At 45.7% G+C, this 22,034-nt stretch overlaps 2 protein-coding genes across 3 annotated transcripts in view; one reads left to right on the forward strand and one right to left on the reverse strand.

Annotated features, from left to right (window-relative positions):
* Positions 1 to 16,888, forward strand: part of TRIM14 (tripartite motif containing 14) — a 40,684-nt gene extending 23,796 nt beyond the window's left edge. Inside the window, exons 7-8 of one of the 2 annotated variants that reach the window (XR_011473390.1) lie at positions 10,974 to 11,066; positions 14,762 to 16,888. The gene's annotated coding sequence lies outside the window, so the exon portion shown is untranslated. Of the gene's footprint in view, positions 1 to 6,645; positions 6,731 to 10,973; positions 11,067 to 14,761 lie in introns of those variants that run through there. The other variant, XR_011473391.1, reaches the window with a different exon arrangement.
* NANS (N-acetylneuraminate synthase) lies at positions 648 to 18,813 on the reverse strand. The gene is made up of 6 exons (XM_070431102.1): positions 18,633 to 18,813; positions 15,277 to 15,492; positions 7,382 to 7,481; positions 6,449 to 6,603; positions 2,955 to 3,221; positions 648 to 885 (listed from the first exon to the last, which is right to left on the reverse strand). The coding sequence occupies exons 1-6, from the start codon at positions 18,762 to 18,764 to the stop codon at positions 676 to 678; spliced, it is 1,080 nt and encodes a 359-aa protein (XP_070287203.1). The 5' UTR covers positions 18,765 to 18,813; the 3' UTR covers positions 648 to 675.
* Positions 18,814 to 22,034: the final 3,221 nt, after the last annotated feature.

A 22,034-nucleotide genomic window follows, 5' to 3' on the forward strand; every position in this document is an offset into this window, starting at 1 on the left:
CACCTTTTAACATACTGATTTAACTACTGTGTTCATGGTTTATTGTATACCATATGTCCCCCCCTGAATGAAAGTTCCATGAGGAAGGGATTTGGACTCATCCTCAGGACCTAAAAGAGTCTGCCACGTAGTAGACCCTTCAGAGCTGTTGAAAGAAGTTCTCTTTTCTCAGAGATATGAGCACCTTGGGTATTTCACTGCCTGCAAGACCCTTTGACCAGTACTTTCTCTAACACCAAATGATCACTATACAGCTAACTGAACACAGAGCCCCACAGTGGGCAGGGGGTAGGGCCATGGAGAAAGACAGCTGGAGGTCTGGAAGGGAGATTTCGGGTCATTTGGGTTGCCTTTGTGGGCAATAAGAATGAAGGCTTAAAAGACAGGACCTATCCAGCAAGCACTCGTCCCTCTTGCACCCACACAACTGGAGGTGATGATTTGCTTTTGAGTCCACTTCCCCTTCTGGGCCAGCCAACCTGAAGCAGAAATGGCTGTATTTGCTTTCTGTATTCCTTCAACGGCTTGACACAGGGCCTGGCCCAAAATTGCCTGCTGTCAGGGACAGGGAGTGGATGAGAATCATGTCTTTGGAGACCACTCCTGTCCCACCTCACCCAACATAACCAACAGTACCAAAAAGGCAATTCAGAATTCAGAGAATGGCACTTTATTTTAAGACTTGATTTTTTTGCCATGGTTTTCTACAGATTCTTCCATGATGGTGTCGTCTTCTTCAATAGTGACCAGGACCTTCTTGCCCACCAGGCTAAAGATGTCTTCAGGAGGGTAGCCTTTAGGCTCACCCACCTTCACAGTCAGCATGTCTAGTGTTAGAATGGTGCCTTCTGGAATTTTCACTTTGGCCACCACAGACTTGCCCAGCTGTGGATAAAAGTAACACTCAGTGCTAGTCTCACAAAAGTAACTAGTGCACATTGCTTTATACTCAAGATGCCTGATCAGTCTTCACAAGGTGTCTTGAGAATAGGGACTGTTCTCACCCTCACCCTCGGTGCCTAGAGTAGTATGTCACACATGGCAGGGACTCAGCCAATATGGGGTGAACTCAGATTCAGAGGAAGGGCCTTCACAATAAAATGCAAAGGAAAAGGCTTGGATATGTCACCAAACAGCCTTCTCCCATTGCCCCTTGGAACCCCTACAGTTTCTCTGTAGAATGGGAAATAATGGTGCCTCTATCTTACCGACTACGATAGGGATTAGTGGTAATACACGTAATCTACCTGAAACATAGAATGCTCCTCCTGATAAAGTCAATGTCTCATTTTAAACTTGGGAAAACTGAGGCACAAAGAGGATGGGTAACTTGGTTAAGGTTGCAAGGAGCTGGGAAGAGAACCTAGGATTCCTCATTCCTGGCCCACTGCTCTCAAGGGACATGAACCTTACGGGCCACATTGCTCAGTGAAATAGGAATATGGAGGTCTCACAAGATGAGTATGACTGCTACTCCTAGGATGGGGCAGACAGAATGGGCAGGCGAGCAGGATGAAGGATACTGGAAGCTCCACCACCAGCATTTCTAAGTTTTGTCCACAATGCTGCTAAGCAAATTATATTCCTCTATATCCTTCATGTAAGAGCCAAGGAATCAATTCTGGAATTTAGTACTAGGACAAATGTCTATCAACGAGCAATATCAGATTATGCATCCTGTTATGTTTCACTGTTTGCTCAGGGAGCCAGGAGACTTAGAACCAAATTACGCACTTAGTTCTCATTTTGGTTTTGGGTACAATTCTCTTCCCCTTTCCTCTATCAGGTTTTTTGTTTGTCTTGTTACTATTTTGTTTTTACTATTATTATAATTTCCTATTATCTATGCATCTTTAATTTGAGGGAAGTGAGTAGGGCCCCACCAGAATAAAAGATGACAATACTCCCCATGCAGCCTGGTGGTTGATTTTGCCTTCACCCAGACAGCCTGCAGCAGATTAGGAGTGTCTGTACTCCTGCCGACCCTGGGTCGCCTGGCTCTATGACTCAGAGGCCAAGACGGGCCTAAGCCACCCCTTCCAAGAAGCCCAGATTGTGAGTGTGCCAGGCAGTGTTCTTTGGCCTCACCATCCCCTCTGTCTGAAGGTCAATGCTACACAGCTCAAAATGTTCCTAAGAAAATATTTGCATCATCCCCCCACTAACCCCCTTGACAACTGGCCACTCCCATTCTTCCAGTGCCTCCTGATTAGGGATGCCTCAACATATATCACAGGCCCTTCTCCCATTGCCCCATAGAACCCCTCTACCTGAATGTTTCTCAAGGCTTACCTACTCCAAGGGACCCTAGACTTAACCTGTCTGAGTGCCTCATGAGGCCCTGGATACCATCACCTCCCCTTACATCTCCTGGAGTCTAGAGCCTGGGGTCACAGACTTCAGAGACTTAGGTGAGAAATTATAACATGATCGTAGGCAGCCAGAGGAACTGCTAAAGTTCCCTTAAGGCAGCGGTTCTCAACCTGTGGGTCTCGACCCCTTTGGGGGTCAAATGACCCTTTCACAGGGGTCGCCTAAGACCATCAGAAAACACATATATAATTACATATTGTTTTTGTGATTAATCACTATGCTTTAATTATGTTCAATTTGTAACAATGAAAATACATCCTGCATATCAGATATTTACATTACAGTTCATAACAGTAGCAAAATTACAGTTATGAAGTAGCAAGGAAAATAATTTTATGGTTGGGGGTCACCACAACATGAGGAACTGTATTAAAGGGTCGCGGCATTAGGAAGGTTAAGAACCACTGCCTTAAGTAGTATGTTTCTCCCACTGCTCATATAAGGCCAGAAGGTTGGAGAGATATTCCTTTATCTTCCCATTGGCCTGGGCTCAGGCAGGGTAGGTACTGACTCTCCCTAGCAGGTAAACCCATTTCGGCCCTCTCGAACAGGGGAGCCCAGCAGGGTGGGGCAGAACCCACCTTCTCGTTGCAAGCCATTTCACAGGGTAGCAGCTGCTTGGTTGGGGAGCCCATGGCCCTTTCCACAAGGCGCACAGACCGCACCAGCTCGGCCAGCTCTCCAGGCTCCAGCGAGGCCGAGTGGTCACTGCCCTTCCAGGTCTTGTCCAAAGTTATATGACGCTCCAAAACCTTGGCCCCCAGAGCCACAGCGGCCACAGAGATTGCTATTCCTGTTTCATGCCCAGAATACCCTATGGGAATGTCAGGGAAGAGCTTCTGATATTCCTTTAAATAGGAAAAGAAAAAAAATCAGTTAAATATTGTTGTATTTCATGCATATATTCCCGACTCAGGCAGATCTGGGTTAGAGTTCCAGTTTAGCAGCTCGCCATTGGTACAATATGGGCAAGACCTTACTCAGGCTCTCTGGGCCTCTCCTCACTGGGGGTAATAGCTGTCGAAGACTGCCATAAATGCATGAAAAACACTAAACACACGTAGATGCTCAAAAAATAATGGCCACTGTTACCGAGAAGGCATTTTAAGAATGTTTCTCACTGCACAAACGACCAGGAATAACAGCTATAACCAGATGCCTAAACTCTCATTCAAAAGGCATCTGTCACATTTAATTAGCCTGAACTGCTGAAAGCAAGTGTGCTATATGCACATATATCATCATCAATAATGTATATAGTCCAATCTCAAAACAATCCTTTGGTAGAAATGCTAAATAATTAATTAATCTGTTATCTATAATTCACTGAATGCAACAAAAGACATTCTAAGTCGAGTGAGTCTTGTCAGTGAGGGCTACCAGAAAGCTTAAGTACAGTAGAAAGACCCAGATGGGGTTTAATAAAAGATTAGGACAGCTGAGCGGCAAAAGCCTTGAAAACCAGGCTTTAAAGGGTGCGTGATGGACAAGGGAGTGCAGGTTGCTAGGTTGGGGAATTCAAACTGCTGTAATATGGTGGGCTGGGCCCGAGATGGGAGGGCTGGCAATTTATCACTCACTGTGCCCTGGTATCAAGAGAGCAGACAGACATGACTGCACCTCGGATGGGTCTAGAGGGAGAGGGGAGCCATGCTACACAGAGAAGGAAAATATCTGGAGTCACATATAATAAATTGTTGATAATGGCAATCTTGTTTGCTTGGGATTAAGAGAACATTCACTTTCTATGTTCTATAACTCAAAGCTGTTTGGGTTTTTAAAAAGCATGTTTAAATTTTTAAAATCAGAGCATTAAGAGATGGCTAGAAATAGAGAAAAGACTATCAACTAGGAGGGACAGAAAGTTTAGGTAAAAAGATAGTGTCAGGGCGAAGCCGGTTTGGCTCAGTGGATAGAGCGTCGGCCTGCAGACTGAAGGGTCCCAGGTTCGGTTCCGGTCAAGGGCATGTACCTGGGTTGCGGGCACATCCCCAGTGGGAGATGTGCAGGAGGCGGCTGATCGATGTTTCTCTCTCATCGATGTTTCTAGCTCTCTATCTCTCTCCCTTCCTCTCTGTAAAAAATCAATAAAATATATTAAAAAAAAAATAGTGTCAGTTTTCAAATAACAATTTAAAAAAAATATATACTTTTTATTGATTTCAGAGAGGAAGGGAGAGGGAGAGAGAGATAGAAACATCAACTATGAGAGAGAATCATTGAGCAGCTGCCTCCTGCACGCTCCCCCACTGGGTATCAAGCCTGCACCTTGGGCATGTGTCCCGACTGGGAATGGATCCGTGACCTCCTGGTTCATAGGTCAATGCTCAACCCCTGAACCATGCCAGCTGGGCTATAAAGGTTAAACTTTTAAAGTGAGAGATGAATACTGCAGCAACATGTACAAATGTTTAGACTGTCATGAAAATAAAACAATGTCGAATACTGTACTGAAAGGAAAATGTAAAAGGGAAACTGGTCAATTGCAATATCATGATTATGTGTGTACATATATTTAGAATTACACTAATTTAATGTTTTCAGATGGTAATTACATATATGTACACTTCTAATTAAGTTCTAGGTACTGACAAAAGTTGGCCCAAGGCAGAAAGAGACAAAGGATTCTAGTCTCGGCTTTGCCACCAAGCTGCTGTGAGATCTCCAGTAAGTGTTTTTCCCTTTGGGATTAGACTTCACCATCTTTAATTGAGTTGGGGTGGACAAAATCCTGGGAGAGAAAAAGTTCCCTCAAGGCTGTCAATATAAACAGTCTGAGCCTCAGGGATGCGCAGAATTACAGGTAGAAATGTATCAGAGCTGGCAGAAAACATAGAGCAGGAAAAGCCAGAAGTTTCAAGAAGGTCGCCTACAACTCAATATGAAGAAGATAAAAAGATATTTCTAGCCCTAGCTGGTTTGGCTCACTGGATAGAGCGTCGGCCTGGGGACTGAAGGGTCCCAGGTTCGATTCCAGTCAAGGGCATGTACCTTGGTTGCAGGCACATCCCCAGTAGGGGGTGTGCAGGAGGCAGCTGATCGATGTTTCTTTCTCATCGATGTTTCTCACTCTCTATCCCTCTCCCTTCCTCTCTGTAAAAAATCAATAAAATATATTTTTTAAAAATGAAAAAGAAAAAAAAAAGATATTTCTACACCGATGTTCCTAACAGCATTATTCACAATATCCAAAAGGTGGAAACATCCAAAATGTATATTGATGGATAGATAAATGTGCTATATACATACAATGGAATATTATTCAGTCTTAAAAAGGAATGAAATGCTGACACATTCTACAACATGGATGAACCTTGAAGTCATTATGCTAAGTGAAAGAAGACAAAAGGACAAATACTATGTGAGTCCACTTATATGAAGTACCTTAAGAAGTCAAATTCATAGGAACAGAAAGAAGAATGGTGTCTGCCAGGGGAAGGGGAAATGGGCAGTTAGTGTTTAATGGGATTGGTTTCAGTTTGGGAAGATGAAGAAGTTCTGGAGATGGATGGTGGTGATGGTAGCACAACACTGTAAATGTACTTAATACCTTGGAACTGTATACCTAAAAATGGTTAAAATGGTAAACCTTTTATTTTACCACACACACAAGATAACTCACTAATAAGCCAGCAATTCACAGAAGAGGGACCTCTAATGGCCAATACAGATGGGTAAAATAAATGTATATAGACAATTACGAGGACTTACATTTAATAATGGGTGAAATTAAGATTGGTTTTAAGAAAATTTAATTTATAATCACCTTCTATAGAATGTACCTGCTTCCTTAGCTGCCTGATCAGTTCTAATTTGATTCTATAACAGCAAGATTGTCAAAGGGGGCTCAAGTTATGAAGCATATCAATATTGGTTAGAATTTTGTGTGCATAAAAGGCTACATCAATGGGGGGAAAGGGGAACATATGTAATACTTTCCACAATAAATACTTAAAAAAAAAAAAGAAGAATGTATAAGAGAGAGAAAAAAGGCTACATCTTCCCTGCAGTAAATGGCCTAAGAAAAGCCATTTCCAAGTGGCCCAATGAGACAATGGCCCTTCCTCCTGCTCACCGAGATGATGCGCAAGTTGACATCCTCAGGGAGGAGTGGGTATGCACTGGTGCACTGCAGGAAGCAGAAGTTGGGGTTGAGGGGCTTCACAATCTGATAGACTTGCTTCATGGTGTCCATAGACTGCATCCCACTGGAGATCACCATTGGGCGGCCTGAGTGACCAAATACAAACACCACCGTCACTTTCTTTTTAGTGGTTCTGATTCTCCCTCAAGCAAATCCCAACTGCTGGTCACCTGATCAACCGAACTTCACAAACATCTCTCAAATACTCTGCCAGCCACTGTGGAGGAACAGAGGTGAGCTTGGTGGGATCCTGCCCTCGACTATGGGAAATGCAGACTCCCCTCACCCCCCAACATTATAGTTTAGAAAAGTGAACTGAATTAAGGAGTCAGAGCGACTTCACACACCTCAAAGAAAGATGAGCATCTCATTGGATTAAGAGGTTGTACTGTGTGGTAGGATAAGCACAGACTCCAGATTCAAGAACCCAGGGCTGCCACTCACTAGCTATGTGATCTCAGATGCCTCGTCTATGACATAAGTATAAAGTCCCAGAGGCGCTGTGAGAATCAAATGAGATCACTCATATTGTAAACCCTGCCTTACAAACTATAATGTGCATATGTTAGATATTATAATATACCTCAAGAATATTTCTCAGAGCTTTCTTTAAGAAGTTTTATGGCATCAAATCTCCAATTTTGTGTAATTTCTTATAAATTAAAAATAATTTTAATTAAGTCCTTATAACAACTGTGTCATCCTTAATTTCTTCTCTTCCAAGTTAGCATATGAAAAAATGGAAGTATGTGCAGATTGAAAAGAGTTTTCTAAAGTCTGATTTACTCTTTTAGCTGCCACTAAAGGAGTAAAAACGTGGTGTGGACTCCCTCATATAAAATATGACAGAGATTAAACACTCACCTTTTTTGGCTGTCTTTTCCAGATAAGGAAAATTGTTAGTGTCCCCAGATCCAACTTTGAAAAATGGAACATTCAATTCATGCAGAAATTCAACGGCCATCTACAAAAATCAAAGAAGGCGCTCTTTTCATGGCTGTTCAAAATCACTGCCCTCAAGACAGGCGAGGAGCCACACAGAACATAAAACCCCTCCTTTTTTCCAGCAAGAGGGACTCTCTCAACAACTTGAAAACAGGCAAAGATCTGTTATCAGTCATTTCATTCAACTTCAAACATTCTTTCATTCAAAGTCACCCATCCATTTGTCCAACAAACACTGCACGCTGGCCTGGCTGACTACAGAATCCAGAAAAGAATTGGACCTCTGGCCAGATCTTCTTCCCTAGGGGCACAGAACCCAGTGAACACATTCATGGGTCATGACCTCATCTTGACCCAGAAAACCAGGCAGTGAGAAAATGAATGTCCCTCAAAGGTCTTACCCTTTATGAAGGACCAAAAAGCATGGAAAAGAGGCCACTTCAATCTTTGCCAAAAGTGGAAGAAATGGAGCATTTGATGGCCCAGCTCTGACACAGTGAGCTGGCAGGGCCTATCAAACCCAAGCCCTTTCAGACCTCATACCATGCCACCCAGGGAAAACCTCAGTTGCTTTTTTTTTTTTTTGGACACAATATCACTGCCTCAAATCCCCTGTCCAGGGCCCTTCACCATCCTTATCTGGGGTTCATCAATAAGACTCAGGAGATTGGCAAGTGTAGCAAATGCTTGATGAAGGAGTCAGAAGACCACAAGTTTTAAGAGTAAAATTTGTTTGCTGTCAAATCTACAAAGACCTCCAAAACTACCTTTAAAAAAAATCCTTACCCTAGGATATGTTTATTGATTTTAGAGAGGGGAAGGAGGAGAGAGGGAGGGAGGGAGAAACACATCAATTTGAGAAAAATATGGATTGGCTGCTCCCATATGCTCCCTGACCAGGGATCGAACCTGCAACCTTTTGGTGTACAGGATGACACTCCAACCGAGTCACGCAGCCAGGGCCAAAACTACCTTTTATTATACTATTTAAAAACTGAAGTTGAAAATCAGTTGTCCTTGCCTGAGTTTCAGAAGTAAGTTTGAAAGACTTGATGAGCTAGGTCAGTGCTTCTCATGCTCTAACTTGGGTACATGAATCTCCCAAGGATCTTATTAAAATGAAATGCAAAATCTGATTGTCAGTCTAGGGTGAGGTCTGACAGTCTGCATTTCTAATAAGTTCCTGGGTAATGCCAAGGTTGGCGCTCCATGACTCATACTCTGGGTAGCAAGGAGCTAGGTCACCATGCCTGAGAAACCAAAGGGCACAGGGGTGGGTGAGGAACAGTATGAAAAGGACATTCTGCCAGCAGACTCTTTATCAACCCACTGATGGCCAAGCTTCTGTCCACCTTCCCAGTGGGTCATCTATGAGCTACCGCAATCACAGTGGCTGCACTCAGAGAATAACTTTCCTCATATGTAAGTCCTCTAGTAATGTACTGGTTATAGCTTTTGGAGGGTCATACACGTGGCTGACCAGCCAATGAACAGTTCAAAGACAGTTTGCAACCCACTATGTCCAATAGACACTGTCCAGTGTGGCCAAGTGTCACTCACCTCCAAGTGTGCTAAGCTACCTTTGCTGCAGTTCTTGCTGCCTCCTCCCATCGACTTTATTTCTTCCTTGTCTCTTTCCCTTCCATATTTTTCTAGCTCACTCTCTCCTCTTTATGTATCTCACTGTTAACTAGCTCTAGAATGGAACTGAAAAAGATTCTTTAATATGTTTAGTGAATGATGTCAAATTTTTCCATGCCTTTCACTCTAGCAGATGAAAAGAGTGATTTCTATTTTCAGAGGGAAAGCCTATGCTACATTTTCTTCTATCTAATGTTCAATTTGTGAGAAAGTGGGCCATGATAAAAAAGTCCCCAAGGGCCGAAACCGGTTTGGCTCAGTGGATAGAGCGTCGGCCTGCGGACTGAAGGGTCCCAGGTTCGATTCCGGTCAAGGGCATGTACCTGGGTTGCTGGCACATCCCCAGTGGGAGATGTGCAGGAGGCAGCTGATCGATGTTTCTCTCTCATCGATGTTTCTAGCTCTCTATCTCTCTCCCTTCCTCTCTGTAAAAAGTCAATAAAATATTTAAAAAAAAAAAAAAAAAAGTCCCCAAGGTCATAAACAGGTGGATGAGGTCACTTGGGAGAGGTGCAGAGCAAACAGGGGAAAGGAGGGGCCAAATGCAGGAAAAAAAATTTGCTAAAGCTCACCTGTGGAGGTTGTAAAATTTACAGTTTTATAGTGAGGAAAAAAAAGGGCAAATTCTATCAATGGCATAGGTGTGCCTCATTTTGTAGGCCTCCTGGGAACCATCCCCACCTAGTGGCCATTTAGAAAACTGCCTTTGAGGATTGATCTCTGCAAAGGGTGCCCACTTCAATCATTGGGATAATGCGAGCCTTTCATCCTGTGCCCCAGCCTCCTCAGGCTTCATCAGTGCCAGAGGCCCCTTCTCTCTGTGGACTCCTTGGCTTCTCCCAGCCCTGCCCATCTGGCTGTCCATCCCCTTTCCATGTAGGGGTGCAACGCAACCAGCAGCCTCACAACTTTTCCTCCCTCCCACTCCACAGCAAAACTGGCCAGTGTGACCCACCCTAGGCATCCAAATGGTTAAATTCACAGAAAAGGGTCCCACCAGCAAATGGGTTTGGGTGAAATGCTGCACTGGCAGAGCTCCTCTTAAGTGGGAGGAGAGATGTACTGATTTTAAATTAATTAATGAGAGTTGACAACGTGTACCGGAAGCCCCTTTTCCATATCGCATCCTGTGAGAAACTTTGGGACCCGCTGACATAAGAGGTAACAGAAGAGAGGAGCTGGGATGTTTCTAAAGCCCCTACCACTCCCCTCAGTTTGGGGATCCTGTAGTAAAGATAAAAGAAGCCCATGCTGATGAGTTGAAGAGCTGCCCAGGGTGAGGAATGATGAAGGGGGAAGCACTCAGCCAAGTGGCCTGTCAGAGTGCACCGGATCCTGACAGGAGGCACCCTGCTGGCAGGGATGGCCAAGGAAAGGGAGGGAAAGGAAAGGGCACTGAGAGGCAGGGCAGCTCTGCAGGATGGGTCACTTTGTGTGTGAGGGGCCACCTCTATGGTCATGGCTGCCATTAGCTATCTGAATCAAACTCTCCATTTAGACCAAAGGCACGCTGCTCATTTCAGGAGAGCTGCATGTGCCCCTGTGCAGTTCTGACCAGGTGCCCCGGAAGTTTACTTGGCCTTAATAAAATCCGGCCACACCTTACCCTTCCCTCAGCACATAAAGAATGCCCCAGGGCAGCACACAAGTGGAGGAAACAGGCCCTCAGCGAGTGCCTCCTGTCCATAAGGAAGTTCGGGGGGATAAACACCCGGAGCCACATGCTAGGTAAACACGAAAAAAGGGACCAACCCACTCCAACGGCCGGGTAGGCGGGACATGCTGGCTCAGCAACAGGACCTGGCCGGCAACGCAAACTGACTCTTCTAAAGGCTCTTAAGAATGCATTTCTCCTCACTGCTGTGCCCAGGTCAGTCAGGAGACCAGTTGGGAGCAAATGGCATTCCAGGACAGAGGAGCCTCCCTGTGAAGATGGTATGAAGCAGAGAAACTCCAAAGAGTTGTAAGTAACAGAACAGCTGTCACTCAGTGGATTCAGATCTTGCACCCACAGGTTTATCTCACTGATACTCACCCCAGCCCTGTGGGGTGGGCATATTTATTATCCCACTAGAGGCCCAGTGCCGTGCACTGGTCCGTAGCAGCTGCCGTATGTTGGCCGGGTACTCCCTCCCATCCCCTGGCCGGCCCCACCCCCTGGTCGAACTCCCGGACAACTCCCGGTTGAGGGGACAATTTGCATACTACACTTTTATTATATAGGATTTAAAAATTTTTTTTAAATATATATTTTATCGATTTTTTACAGAGAGGAAGGGAGAGGGATAGAGAGTTAGAAGCATCAATGAGAGAGAAACATCGATTCAGCTGCCTCCTGCACACTCCCCACTGAGGATGTGCCCGCAACCAAGGTACATGCCCTTGACCAGAATCGAATCTGGGACCCTTCAGTCTGCAGGCCGATGCTCTATCCACTGAGTCAAACAGGTTAGGGCTATATAGGATTTTTACAGATGGGGCACCTTTGGCTCCAAGCAGTTACATGATGAACCTGAGCCCACATAGTTAGTGTCAGTACCAGGACCTGGACTCAGTGTGGCTGCAGAGCATGTGTTCTACACACCAAACAGAAGCTTCCTGGGAAACCAAAAGGCTGCAGGCTGAGAGGTAGCCCCCAACTAACAACACCCAGGCTCCTCTGCATCTCCCAACTGCCCCTGCTTCTCACCCTGAAGCCACCTGGGAGCAAAGAACCAAAAGACGTGACTTTTCCTAAGCAGCTCACAGATGCAAGAAGGTGCCCTCTCTCCATTACACATCCAGGTGCTCAGGTGTCTGGAAGCGGACTGAGCAGGAAAGTCCTCCTTCCAGGTGTGTCACCTTAGCGAGGCCTTCTCTGGTCCTATAATGACTCAGGATGTCAGAGCTGGGAGAGTCCTTGGACAGCAGTTGTTCACACACAAGAGGAAGGAAGACCAGAGAGGGAAAGGACTGCCAAGCTCACGCTGATATTATCTTAGAGCAGAGCAGGGCAGGAACCTGGATGTCCTGACCCTCAGCCCAGGTTGTTTTCCTCAACTGTAGCTAATATTTGCTGAGCACCTTACAAGGTGGGTTCAGTACTAACTCTATAGTTGAAGAAACTGGAGCTAAAGAGGTTAAATAACCTCCACATGACACACCAGGAATGACAGGCAGAACCATATTCAAGCACAAAATCTGATCCGCGTCCATGCACTTACACAACGGGCCACACAGCTGAGGTGTGCACCGTGCAGCATGGGGCCCCAAATGTTTTTATGTTTATACTCTTAAATATTACGAAGGACTCTAGAGAGCTTTTGTTCATGTAGGTTCTATCTATTCGTATTTACTGGATTAAAATGAAAACTGAAGAATTTAGTTTTCTTTACATTTTGAACTTTTTGAGATAATAGCTTCACATGCAGCTGTGAGAAATAATGCAGAGAACGTATGTACACTTCCCTTAGTGCAGTCTCACAACCAGGAGAATGACTCTGACACAGTCCACTGGTCTTGTTCAGATCTCACCATTTTTCACATGTTCTCATCTGAGTGCACATGTATTTAATTCTGTGCAGTTTCACATACACACTCATGTGACCACCACCAGTCATGACAGAGAGTTATTCCATCACTACAAGGTTCCCTGTTGTTACCACTTTATAGACACATTCACCTCCCTTTCTTCCCCTCCCTAGCCCCTGACAACCATTAACCTGATCTCCATCTCATAGTTCTGTTATTTCAAGAATATTATATAACAGAACCATATAATATGCAACTTTCTGAGATTGGCCCTTTTACTCAGCATAATATCTTTGAGATCCATCCAAGCTGTCTCATGTATCAATAGTTCATTCATTTTTATTGCTGAGTAGTATTCTGTGGTATGAATGTACTAGTTTGTTTAATAATTCATCTGCTAAAGAATGTTTGGGTTGTTCTAGTTTGGGGCTACTACAAATAAACTTGTTGTGGATACTCAGTCACAGGTTTTTGTAGGAACATATTGTAGCATGTATCAGTACTTCATTTCTTTTGGGATAAATTACCAAATGACAACTGGTGGGTCATATGATAAACATACATTTGATTTTATAAGAAACTACAAGTACATTCTTAAGTGGGTGAATTACACGGTATATGAATTACATCTCACTAAAGTTTTTAAAAAAAGAAATTTCCATATTATTTTCTAGAGCATGCTACATTCCCACCAGCAACATATGAGTGATCCATTTTCTCTGCATCCTTGCTACAATTTGGTGTCATTGCCACTTTTTATAAAATACTAGAGGCCCAGCATGACATTCATGCACTGGGGGAAGGGGGAGGGGTCCTCTCAGCCCAGCCTGTGCCCTCTCACAGTCCGGGACCCCTCGGGGGATGTCCATCTGCTGGCTTAGGTGGACATCCCCCAAGGGGTCCTTAGTGCTGCTGCGGGCGGGCGGGAGAGGCTCCTGCCACTGCTGCTGTTGCTACGCTTCTGGCTAAGCAGTACTCCCCCTGTGGGAGTGCACTGACCACCAGGGGGCAGCTCCTGCGCTGAGCATCTGCATCCTGGTGGTCAGTGCACATCATAGAGACCCATCGTTCTGCCATTTGGCCAATTTGCATATTAGGGTTTTATTATATAGGATACCTCTTTATTGATTTCAAAGAGAGGAAGGGAGGGAAAGAGAGCTATCAATGATGCGAGAGAATCATCGATCAGCTGATTCCTGTACCCCCATAACTTGGGCATGTGCCCTTACCGGGAATCAAACTGTGACCTGTTTCATGGGTTGACAGTCAACCACTGAGCCACACCAGCTGGGTACCATTTTTTATTTGAGCCATACTAACAATTTTGTAGTGATATCACAATGTGTTTTAAAACTGAGTAATGTTTGCCAGGGTGAATTGTATGGTATGTCAATAAAGCTGTTATTTAAAAAATAAGGAACACACAGCACACATTTCATTAGCCACTGCCAGAGGAATGATGTCATCCCATATCACATAGCCTCTGGAAAATACCACTATACACTGTGAGAGAACGCAGTGAAAAAGGCAAATAACATTTGAGTATCATGAAAATAGTTTTGACCTTATGGACCTTCTTAAAGGTTAAATCCTCAAAAAAATATTACACTGCTATTAAAAACTTTAAGCATAATATGTAGGGAGTTAGCTCTGGCTGGTGTGGCTCAGTTGGTTGGGCGTTGTCCTGTGCACCAAAAGGTTGCTGGTTCGTTCCTGGTCAGGGCACATGCCTGGGTTTCAGGCTCAATTCCCTGGTATGGGGCGTGCAGGAGGCAGCCGATCAATATTTCGCTCATCGATGTTTCTATCTCTCTCCTCCTGTCCCTTCCTCTCTCTCTAAAAATCAATAATATTTGTGTGTGTGTGTACACACATACACACACACACACACACACACACACACACACACATATATGTGGAGAGTTAAACTTTTGGTATAATGTTAACTGGGAAAAGATGCACAGAATTAAATATTCACAAATATAACCACCAAGCAATAAAATTTGCATATAAAAAGACTTTGGGAGGAAATATATAAAAAGAACTGCCATATAGGGATTATGGATCAGTTTTTCCCTCTTTTTCCTGTCTTCTAAACTTTCTGTGATGTTATATTAGTTTTTACAATTAAAATTTATTTACTTTCAGAAAGATAGATGAAGAAATCTTGAGGCAGGTTACAGAGCAGATCAAAACTGAGACCTGGCACCAGCTAGACTCTTCCAGGATGTGAGCGTGGCCATCTTGGGTGCCACGCCCTTCTGGATGATGCCAGTGCCACGCCACCCAAATCAGCCAAGGCCACTCAGCAAGAAACAGACTGCTGCCAGAACTGAGGTTTCCTGACTCCTAGTTCAGATGACTTTCCATTGGGGAAAACTGGCCCAGTGGGGGCTCTCACAGCTTGAAGAACACGGTACCAGTGTGGCTGCCCCCTGCTCCCAGACAACTTGTTTTGAAAACTATGGTACACTTCCACAAACTTTCACTGGACCTCTCCTCCCTCTGGCTTCCCGTTTGGATGGGCATTATTCTGGTTAATGCTATGGAGAGCTCTAGGTCCAGAAAGCATAAAAGAGCCGGCTCAAGCCAAAAGCCACCAGGCCGCCTGCTGTCCCCTGGGTCTGCTAAAGTAGCAAATGACAGAGTGGCAGAGGGCTCACCTCATCCATGCCAGAGGCAGTGAAGAAGATGCCCACCTCCTCGGCATATCTCTGCAGCTCCTTGTACTGAGCGTGGCTGAATTCCAGGTGGCGCTTGTGCTCCCCGTACGTCTTACCCCAGGAGTGCTTCGAAGTATATGGCCTCTCCAAGGCTTTCCGATTAAACTTGTACTCCAGTTCACTCTTCTGAAACTTGGCACAGTCAGCCCCACACTCCTGCAACATACATCAGGATTCCTTTCAATGACCTGTCATAGATTCTCAGAGAGAAATGTTGGGGCACCTGCTATGACATCATTATCTTTAAAAACAATGTCAAATGACAGAGGCAGTTAAGAACCCCCAAAGAAGCCTTGCTGGTGTGGCTCAGTGGTTCAGTGTTGACCCATGAACCAGGAGGTCACAGTTTGATTCCCAGTCAGGGCACATGCCCAGGTTGCAGGCTTGATCCCTAGTAGAGGGCATGCAAGAGGTAGCCAATAGATGATCTTCTCTCATCATTGGTGTTTCTATCTCTCTCCCTTTCCCCTCCTCTCTCTGAAATCAGTAAAAACATATTTAAAAAAAAAAAAAAGAAAAAAAAAAGAACTCCGCCTAGGAGAGGAACAAGAGAAGCAAAAGATCTCAAAGGAAAAGGTTGGGGATAGGACTTCTCCCTATTTTCCCCCCTTAAAATGCAAAAACAGGGGGAGGGGGAAGATTAGGGGCTTTGTTTTGTGTTGTAATATTTGAAGTAATTAATCAAACAGTTAAGGAAGATTTTAAGTTGTACAACTCAGCAGAAGACAGTAAAATGAGCACTGGACCAGAATTTAGGAGAAAAAAATCAGAACCTGACCCTAACTCTTGGATAAGTCCTGTCTCTGGACTCAGTTTCTTTATATCAGTAACTGCTTTGGGCTAGCTCTAGGGCCTGTAACTTTTCTGAGGAGCCCCTTATGGGGGTGGGAAACAAGGGAACCACTCTGCTTTTAGCCCTTTTGCACTTGTACAGAAAAGCATGACAAGAGATTCTGGGGCAAGAAGCAAATAAACATGCCCCAGCCTAACTGAACAGAAGCTGTAATATGGAAGCTGGATTGTCTGGCTATAAAAGCTATAATTCTATTGCCAGTCAGCATCCAACCTTCAAAACTGTCTTTAAAAACCACTCAACAGAAATATTAAGGAAACCCTCTAAAGAGTCAGCTTACTGACATTTCTGTAGACACAGAGGTATTCATTGCTGTTGAAAACCTTGGCTCCAGAAATGTCTGTGCTAAGAATGCTGCTCCCACTCCTGGAAAAAAATCACAAGACAGCAGAGTCAGGACACGACACTGGGAAGAAGTTCAAAGAACATTAGAACGGAAAGTGATGTAGGGCCACACAGTTCCCTTTGTCTAGATGAAGATCCCAAGGCCCAGAGTGACCTGACCAGAGTTGCACAATGAGTCTCTGGCACAGCTGGTCAGATCACTTTCCTGAGGCTGCAGACCATGCATGTTGGTTCAGGGCTGCAACCTGGATCTCTGCTACACTCAGGCCTCCAGCAAGCTAATGAGGAGGTCTTCACACAGTGCCCCTTAGGCTCCCTTTGCTTTTCACATCTATCTCAAGAAGTGGACTTTCACTCAAGAAGTTAAAAGGTAGGGGGGTGAGGGCATGTGCTGGGGGGTGGGAGTGACCGGGGAGAGGTCAATGGGGGGAAAAGGAGACTTATGCAATACTTTAAACAAGAAAGAATTTAAATTAAAAAAAAAAAAAAGTTAAAAGGCTTGTTTCCATCTGAGCAAACCTTCCCTTTATAGGGAGATGATAAAAGCAAAGTAGCAGAGCCTGGCCAGTGTTGCCCAGTGGTTAGAGTGTCGGTCTGTGAACTGAAGGGTCTTGGGTTTTGATTCCTGGTCAAGGGCACATACCTCGGTTGCAGGTTCAATCCCCAGCCCAGATAAGGCATGTACGAGAGGCAACCAATCAATGTGTCTCTCACATTAATGTGTGTCTCTCTCTCCCTTTTCCTCCCGATACCTCCCTTCCTCTCTCTCTGAAAAGCAATGGAAAAAATATCCTGGGGTGAGGATTAACAAAATCAACAATAACAAAAAAGTGAAGTAGCAGAATCTGTATTCCACATGACAGCAATGGTACCATAACAGGTTCCTCTTTTCTCAGCTTCTTTCCTAAAAATGAGTGATTTCCTTATTTGTTTAATGCTATGATAAACTCCTTGTTCAGAAAACACAGTCACTGTGCGTTTTACTATATGGCTGATGGTTTCTTTGTTCAAGGTTTTACTGCTTCTCTACTGGCAGAAAACAAGCAGCAGGACACTAGGATGAACCAAGGAGGGATGCTCCATTTGCATCAGAATTTTAAAGTTAAAACAAACTCAACCTTTAACATTGCAAACACACTTGTATGAGCAAGCTGCTAAATTATTAACATGATGATGATGTTTGAGGCATAAGGAAAATGATTCTTTCTCTTATCTTAACTTCCCTGGTAACTTAAAATGTTTAACTTTCCAGTTCTACACCAATATCTAGAGATACATCAGTTGATTGTGTGTCAATGCCTGAACATACATCAGACATGACTATTCCCTAAAGGACTTAGGACATGACCAGACTACCTGGCATCCCATTGCTAATGGGCCAACTAAAACTGCAGGACTGATTATTCTCAAGGATGTGACTTTATTATAAAAAACTTGTAACCTTCCTTTCTTCTTCAGAGCACTTCTGGGTTTTTGGCTAATTGTGTTTCCAAACTCTAAGACTCTTGACTAAATCTTCGTCATTTATTTCTAGCCAAAGTCTCCTGGCTCTTTTTTAATAAGTTGGACAAAGCATTCCATCTACCCAAGGTCAGTGGGGAGCCACTGAAGGTGTCAGCAGGGGTATGACCTGATCAAATCTGTGCTTTAGAAAGACCACGCCGCCACCAGGAGGGGCGAGAGAAATAGCGTTAGGAGGATCAGGGTGGAGCAGGGATGAAGAGGATTAGAAAGATTAAAAAACGGCCGATGAACCAGGAGCTTAGGGTTCGAGTCCCAGTCAGGGCACATGCCCGGGTTGCGGGTTCGATCCCCAGTCTGGGACGTACGAGGCAGCCGATCAATGATTCTCATCATTGATGTTTCTCTCTCTCTCCCTCTCCCTAACTCTCTTAAGTCAATAAGGATGTATTTTTTAAAAAGATTCAAAAATGGGTCTCGCAACCAGGACCCCAGGGGGCGATGCAGGCAAGAGGCAGATAAAGGTGGACCCGGCTCCCCGCGACCCCTCTCCTTCCCAGAGCCCCTCCCAGGCCGGCTCCCCCCGATCTCCGCCCGCCCCTCCTGGCACCCCACTCGTCTGGCGCGCTCCCCTCACCTTGGCCACACGGATCATGCGCTTGGCCACGTCCAGGTCGCCCTGGTGGTTCTGGCCGATCTCGGCAATGATGAAGCACGGGTGCTGCCCGCCCACCCAGCGCCCGGGACACAGCTCCAGCTCCAGCGGCATCGCTGCTGCTTGCGCTTCGCTGCTGCTCCACCGCTCGGTTTGGGTCCGCAGCACCGGGACCCACACGTAGACCCCGCCACGTCAGCCCGCGCCCGCGGCGCAGCCAATCCCCGGGCTCCGCCAGCCAATCGGAGCAGGGGGCGGAGCTACCCGCTAGGGGCGGTGCCGCGGGGAACCGGAAGCCCGGCTCCCTACTTGTGTGCTGGGCGTTTGGATCCCGGCGGGGTAGCGCGGTCCCTGGCGGTCGCGGGGTCCCTGCGAGGAGAGGTGAGCAAACAGCGTCGGAAGGAGGCCGCCGGCAGCTCGCAGGGCGTAGTCTGGGTCCAGCTGCGAGGGCGTGGGGAGAGAGCGTGCCCTGCGGTGTAATGGAAAAGACGGATTCTGGATTTAGCATTACGTGCTGGTTGGAGCCCAGCCCCTGCTGCTAACCGGCTCTTGCTTACAAATGTGTTCATCCTTCGTGAGACGAGTCTGGAAAACCTTGATCACAGTTCTTGCTTGGGCTTTCCTAATACGTGAGAGGCAACAGGTTCAAAAAGTTCCGCTGACTTGTTCAAAGTCATTCAGAAAACCAGAACGGAGCTGGGACTAGGGCCCTGGACTGCCTCTCGGCCACGGTACCCAACTCTGAAAAATAACATTGGTTCTCAGCTTGACTTACCAGAACTGATGATCAATGATAACAGAAAGGAGAGGAGGGGGGAAGATGAGAAGGGTAGGTTTTGGACACATGGATATAAAGATGCAGGTGAAACTGCCCACCAGGCAGGAGGAAGGCAGGTCTGAAGTTCGGAATAGAGGTCCTGGAGGGAGAGAGAGATCCCTGGCCATCCTGAGTGAGGAGAAGTTCCGGGGGTCCTCAGACTTTTTAAACGGGGGGCCAGTTCACTGTCCCTCAGACCGTTGGAGGGCCAGACTATAGTTTTAAAAAAAAACTATGAACAAATTCCTATGCACACTGCACATATCTTATTTTGAAGTAAAAAAATAAAACGGGAACAAATACAATATTTGTATTTGCATGTGGCCCGCGGGCCGTAGTTTGAGGACCCCTGGTAGACTGACTGCTGAAGGAGCGTGTGCACAGGGGTGAGCAGTGTGGAGGGGTGAGCCCTGTGCAGCTGCCCTGGAAGGAATGGAGAAAGGGACCAGAAGCAGGTGACACTGGGTCCTGGGGCGGAGGGAGGTGGGGGTAGGGGGGTGGGGGACACGACTCACAGGCTCAAAGGCCCAGAGTAGTCCAGAGAATGAGGAGCAAGAACTTGGGGACTTGGGAGGAGGGGGGCCACTGTTCACAGCACATCTGGTGGCTAGGGGGAGGGGAGGAAATAAAAGGGTGAACATAAACCTTTTCGTGGGAGAGTCAGTTATTAAAAACAGATGAAAAACTGGCTCCTGGAGGAGAGGGGTCTCGGAGTTGCGGGGTTCTGAGGTGCATGTTTGGAGGCCATGAGGAAGCAGAGGAAAGAAGGAGATTGCAGCAGAGTTCATTCGTGTGTGACGTGTGCATGTGCTTGGCTGTGACATGTGTTGCATGTCTTTCAAATCTAAATGGCCGTTCACACCTGGCTGAGGCTGATCAACACACCCTGGTTGCAGAGGAAATGAAATCCAACAATAAAATAACTGTCACTTTGGGCTAAAGAAGTCATTATGGTTTTGCTTAGTTTATAAATAAGTGGAAATTAATTTAAAGGGGGAAAAAGAGAGATTATGTTTTAAAGTAGTTATCCCACAAGAGCAAGTTAGGCTGATGTTATTTGTGATTAAATAACAGCTTTCAGTATATTCAAGTAGTACTACTGTACCTTACTATAATGAGGAAAGGATGCAATTTTCATTCCTCTCTTGTTTTTTTTAAAATTTCTGTTGCTTTCTGTTGCTTTTGCTGCTTGGATAATGAATCACTGACTTGCCGTCATCCTAAGGATAAAGTTTAAAATCCTTAGGATGGTTTACCAAGCCCAACTTAACCTCTCTAGGTTTACCCCTTTCACCTCCAGGCTTTGGCACAGGCTGTTCCCAGAGCCTGCACACTCCCCACTCCTCTACCTCTGCCATACGGAGCCAGGCTTGGCCATCTTCTGCAGGTCCTTCAGCCTCAAAGTCACTTTCTCTGATCTCTCCAACAACCTTTTCTAGGCTGCCATAGGACCTTCCTCTTCACCCAGTTATGACCTTTTATGGTAACTGCCATAGTTCCCTCTAGGCTGTGAGCTCCTTTGAGTTAGGAACCATATGGAGCACCTACTCAGCACTAAACCCAGAGCAAAGCCCTAGCAACACAATGAACAAGACAGACCAGGCCTCAGCCTTTTTTTTTTTTTTTTTAAATATATTTTATTGATTTTTTACAGAGAGGAAGTGAGAGGGATAGAGAGTTAGAAACATTGATGAGAGAGAATCATCGATCAGCTGCCTCCTGCACACCCCCTACTGGGGATGTGCCTGCAACCAAGGTACATGCCCTTGACCAGAATCGAACCCGGGACTCTTCAGTCCCCAGGCCGACGCTCTATCCAGTGAGCCAAACCGGCTAGGGCAAGGCCTCTGCCTTTTATGTTGCTTAGAACCTTGTGTTATGACTGTCCTACTGGCCAGGAGCTCCTTGAGAGCAGGGTCTGGAATGTTTCCTATTGTATCCTGCATACCAACCACAGATTTCTTAACTTAGTTGGTACCAATGAACATTTTCTGAATGAGCAAGTACAGAAAAGATGACAATGAAGACTGAGGCATAACTGACTTCATGTTTACCCCCAGGCACATTCAGCCTCTTAGGGGAACATAACTGTTCCCTAAAGTCAGCTTTCTGGGAAATTTCTGAGGAAGCGAGGTAGTGATCCACCCAAGCTCCCCAACCTGAGTGGTAGATGTCAGTATTTGTAGTGCTCACTGTTTGCTCAACCCCTAAGCATCTCACAGTTCCAACTCAGAAAGCTGTGTTCTCTGTCCTAAACCTCTGGAAACAGGCTCTCGTTAGTCTAGACCAGTGGTCGGCAAACTGCGGCTCACGAACCACATGCGGCTCTTTGGCCCCTTGAGTGTGGCTTTTCCACAAAATACCGACTTCTGCGCATGGGCCACAAAGTTTCAATCGCACTGTACATGCGCGCCCGCACGTGGTATTAAGAGCCACACTCAAGGGTCCAAAGAACCGCAGTTTGCCGACCACTGGCTCTAGACTGAGGAGGAAGAAACAGGTTCACTAGCTTCCTCATCAGTCTGCAGCCAGGAGCCAGAGGGCATAAGGAGGCACACTGGGCAAAG

The sequence above is a fragment of the Myotis yumanensis genome, unplaced genomic scaffold (genome assembly GCF_028538775.1).
Source record: "Myotis yumanensis isolate MYYU_CA2020_CCGP unplaced genomic scaffold, mMyoYum1.0.hap1 SCAF_12, whole genome shotgun sequence".
Classification (NCBI taxonomy): Eukaryota; Metazoa; Chordata; class Mammalia; order Chiroptera; family Vespertilionidae; genus Myotis; species Myotis yumanensis.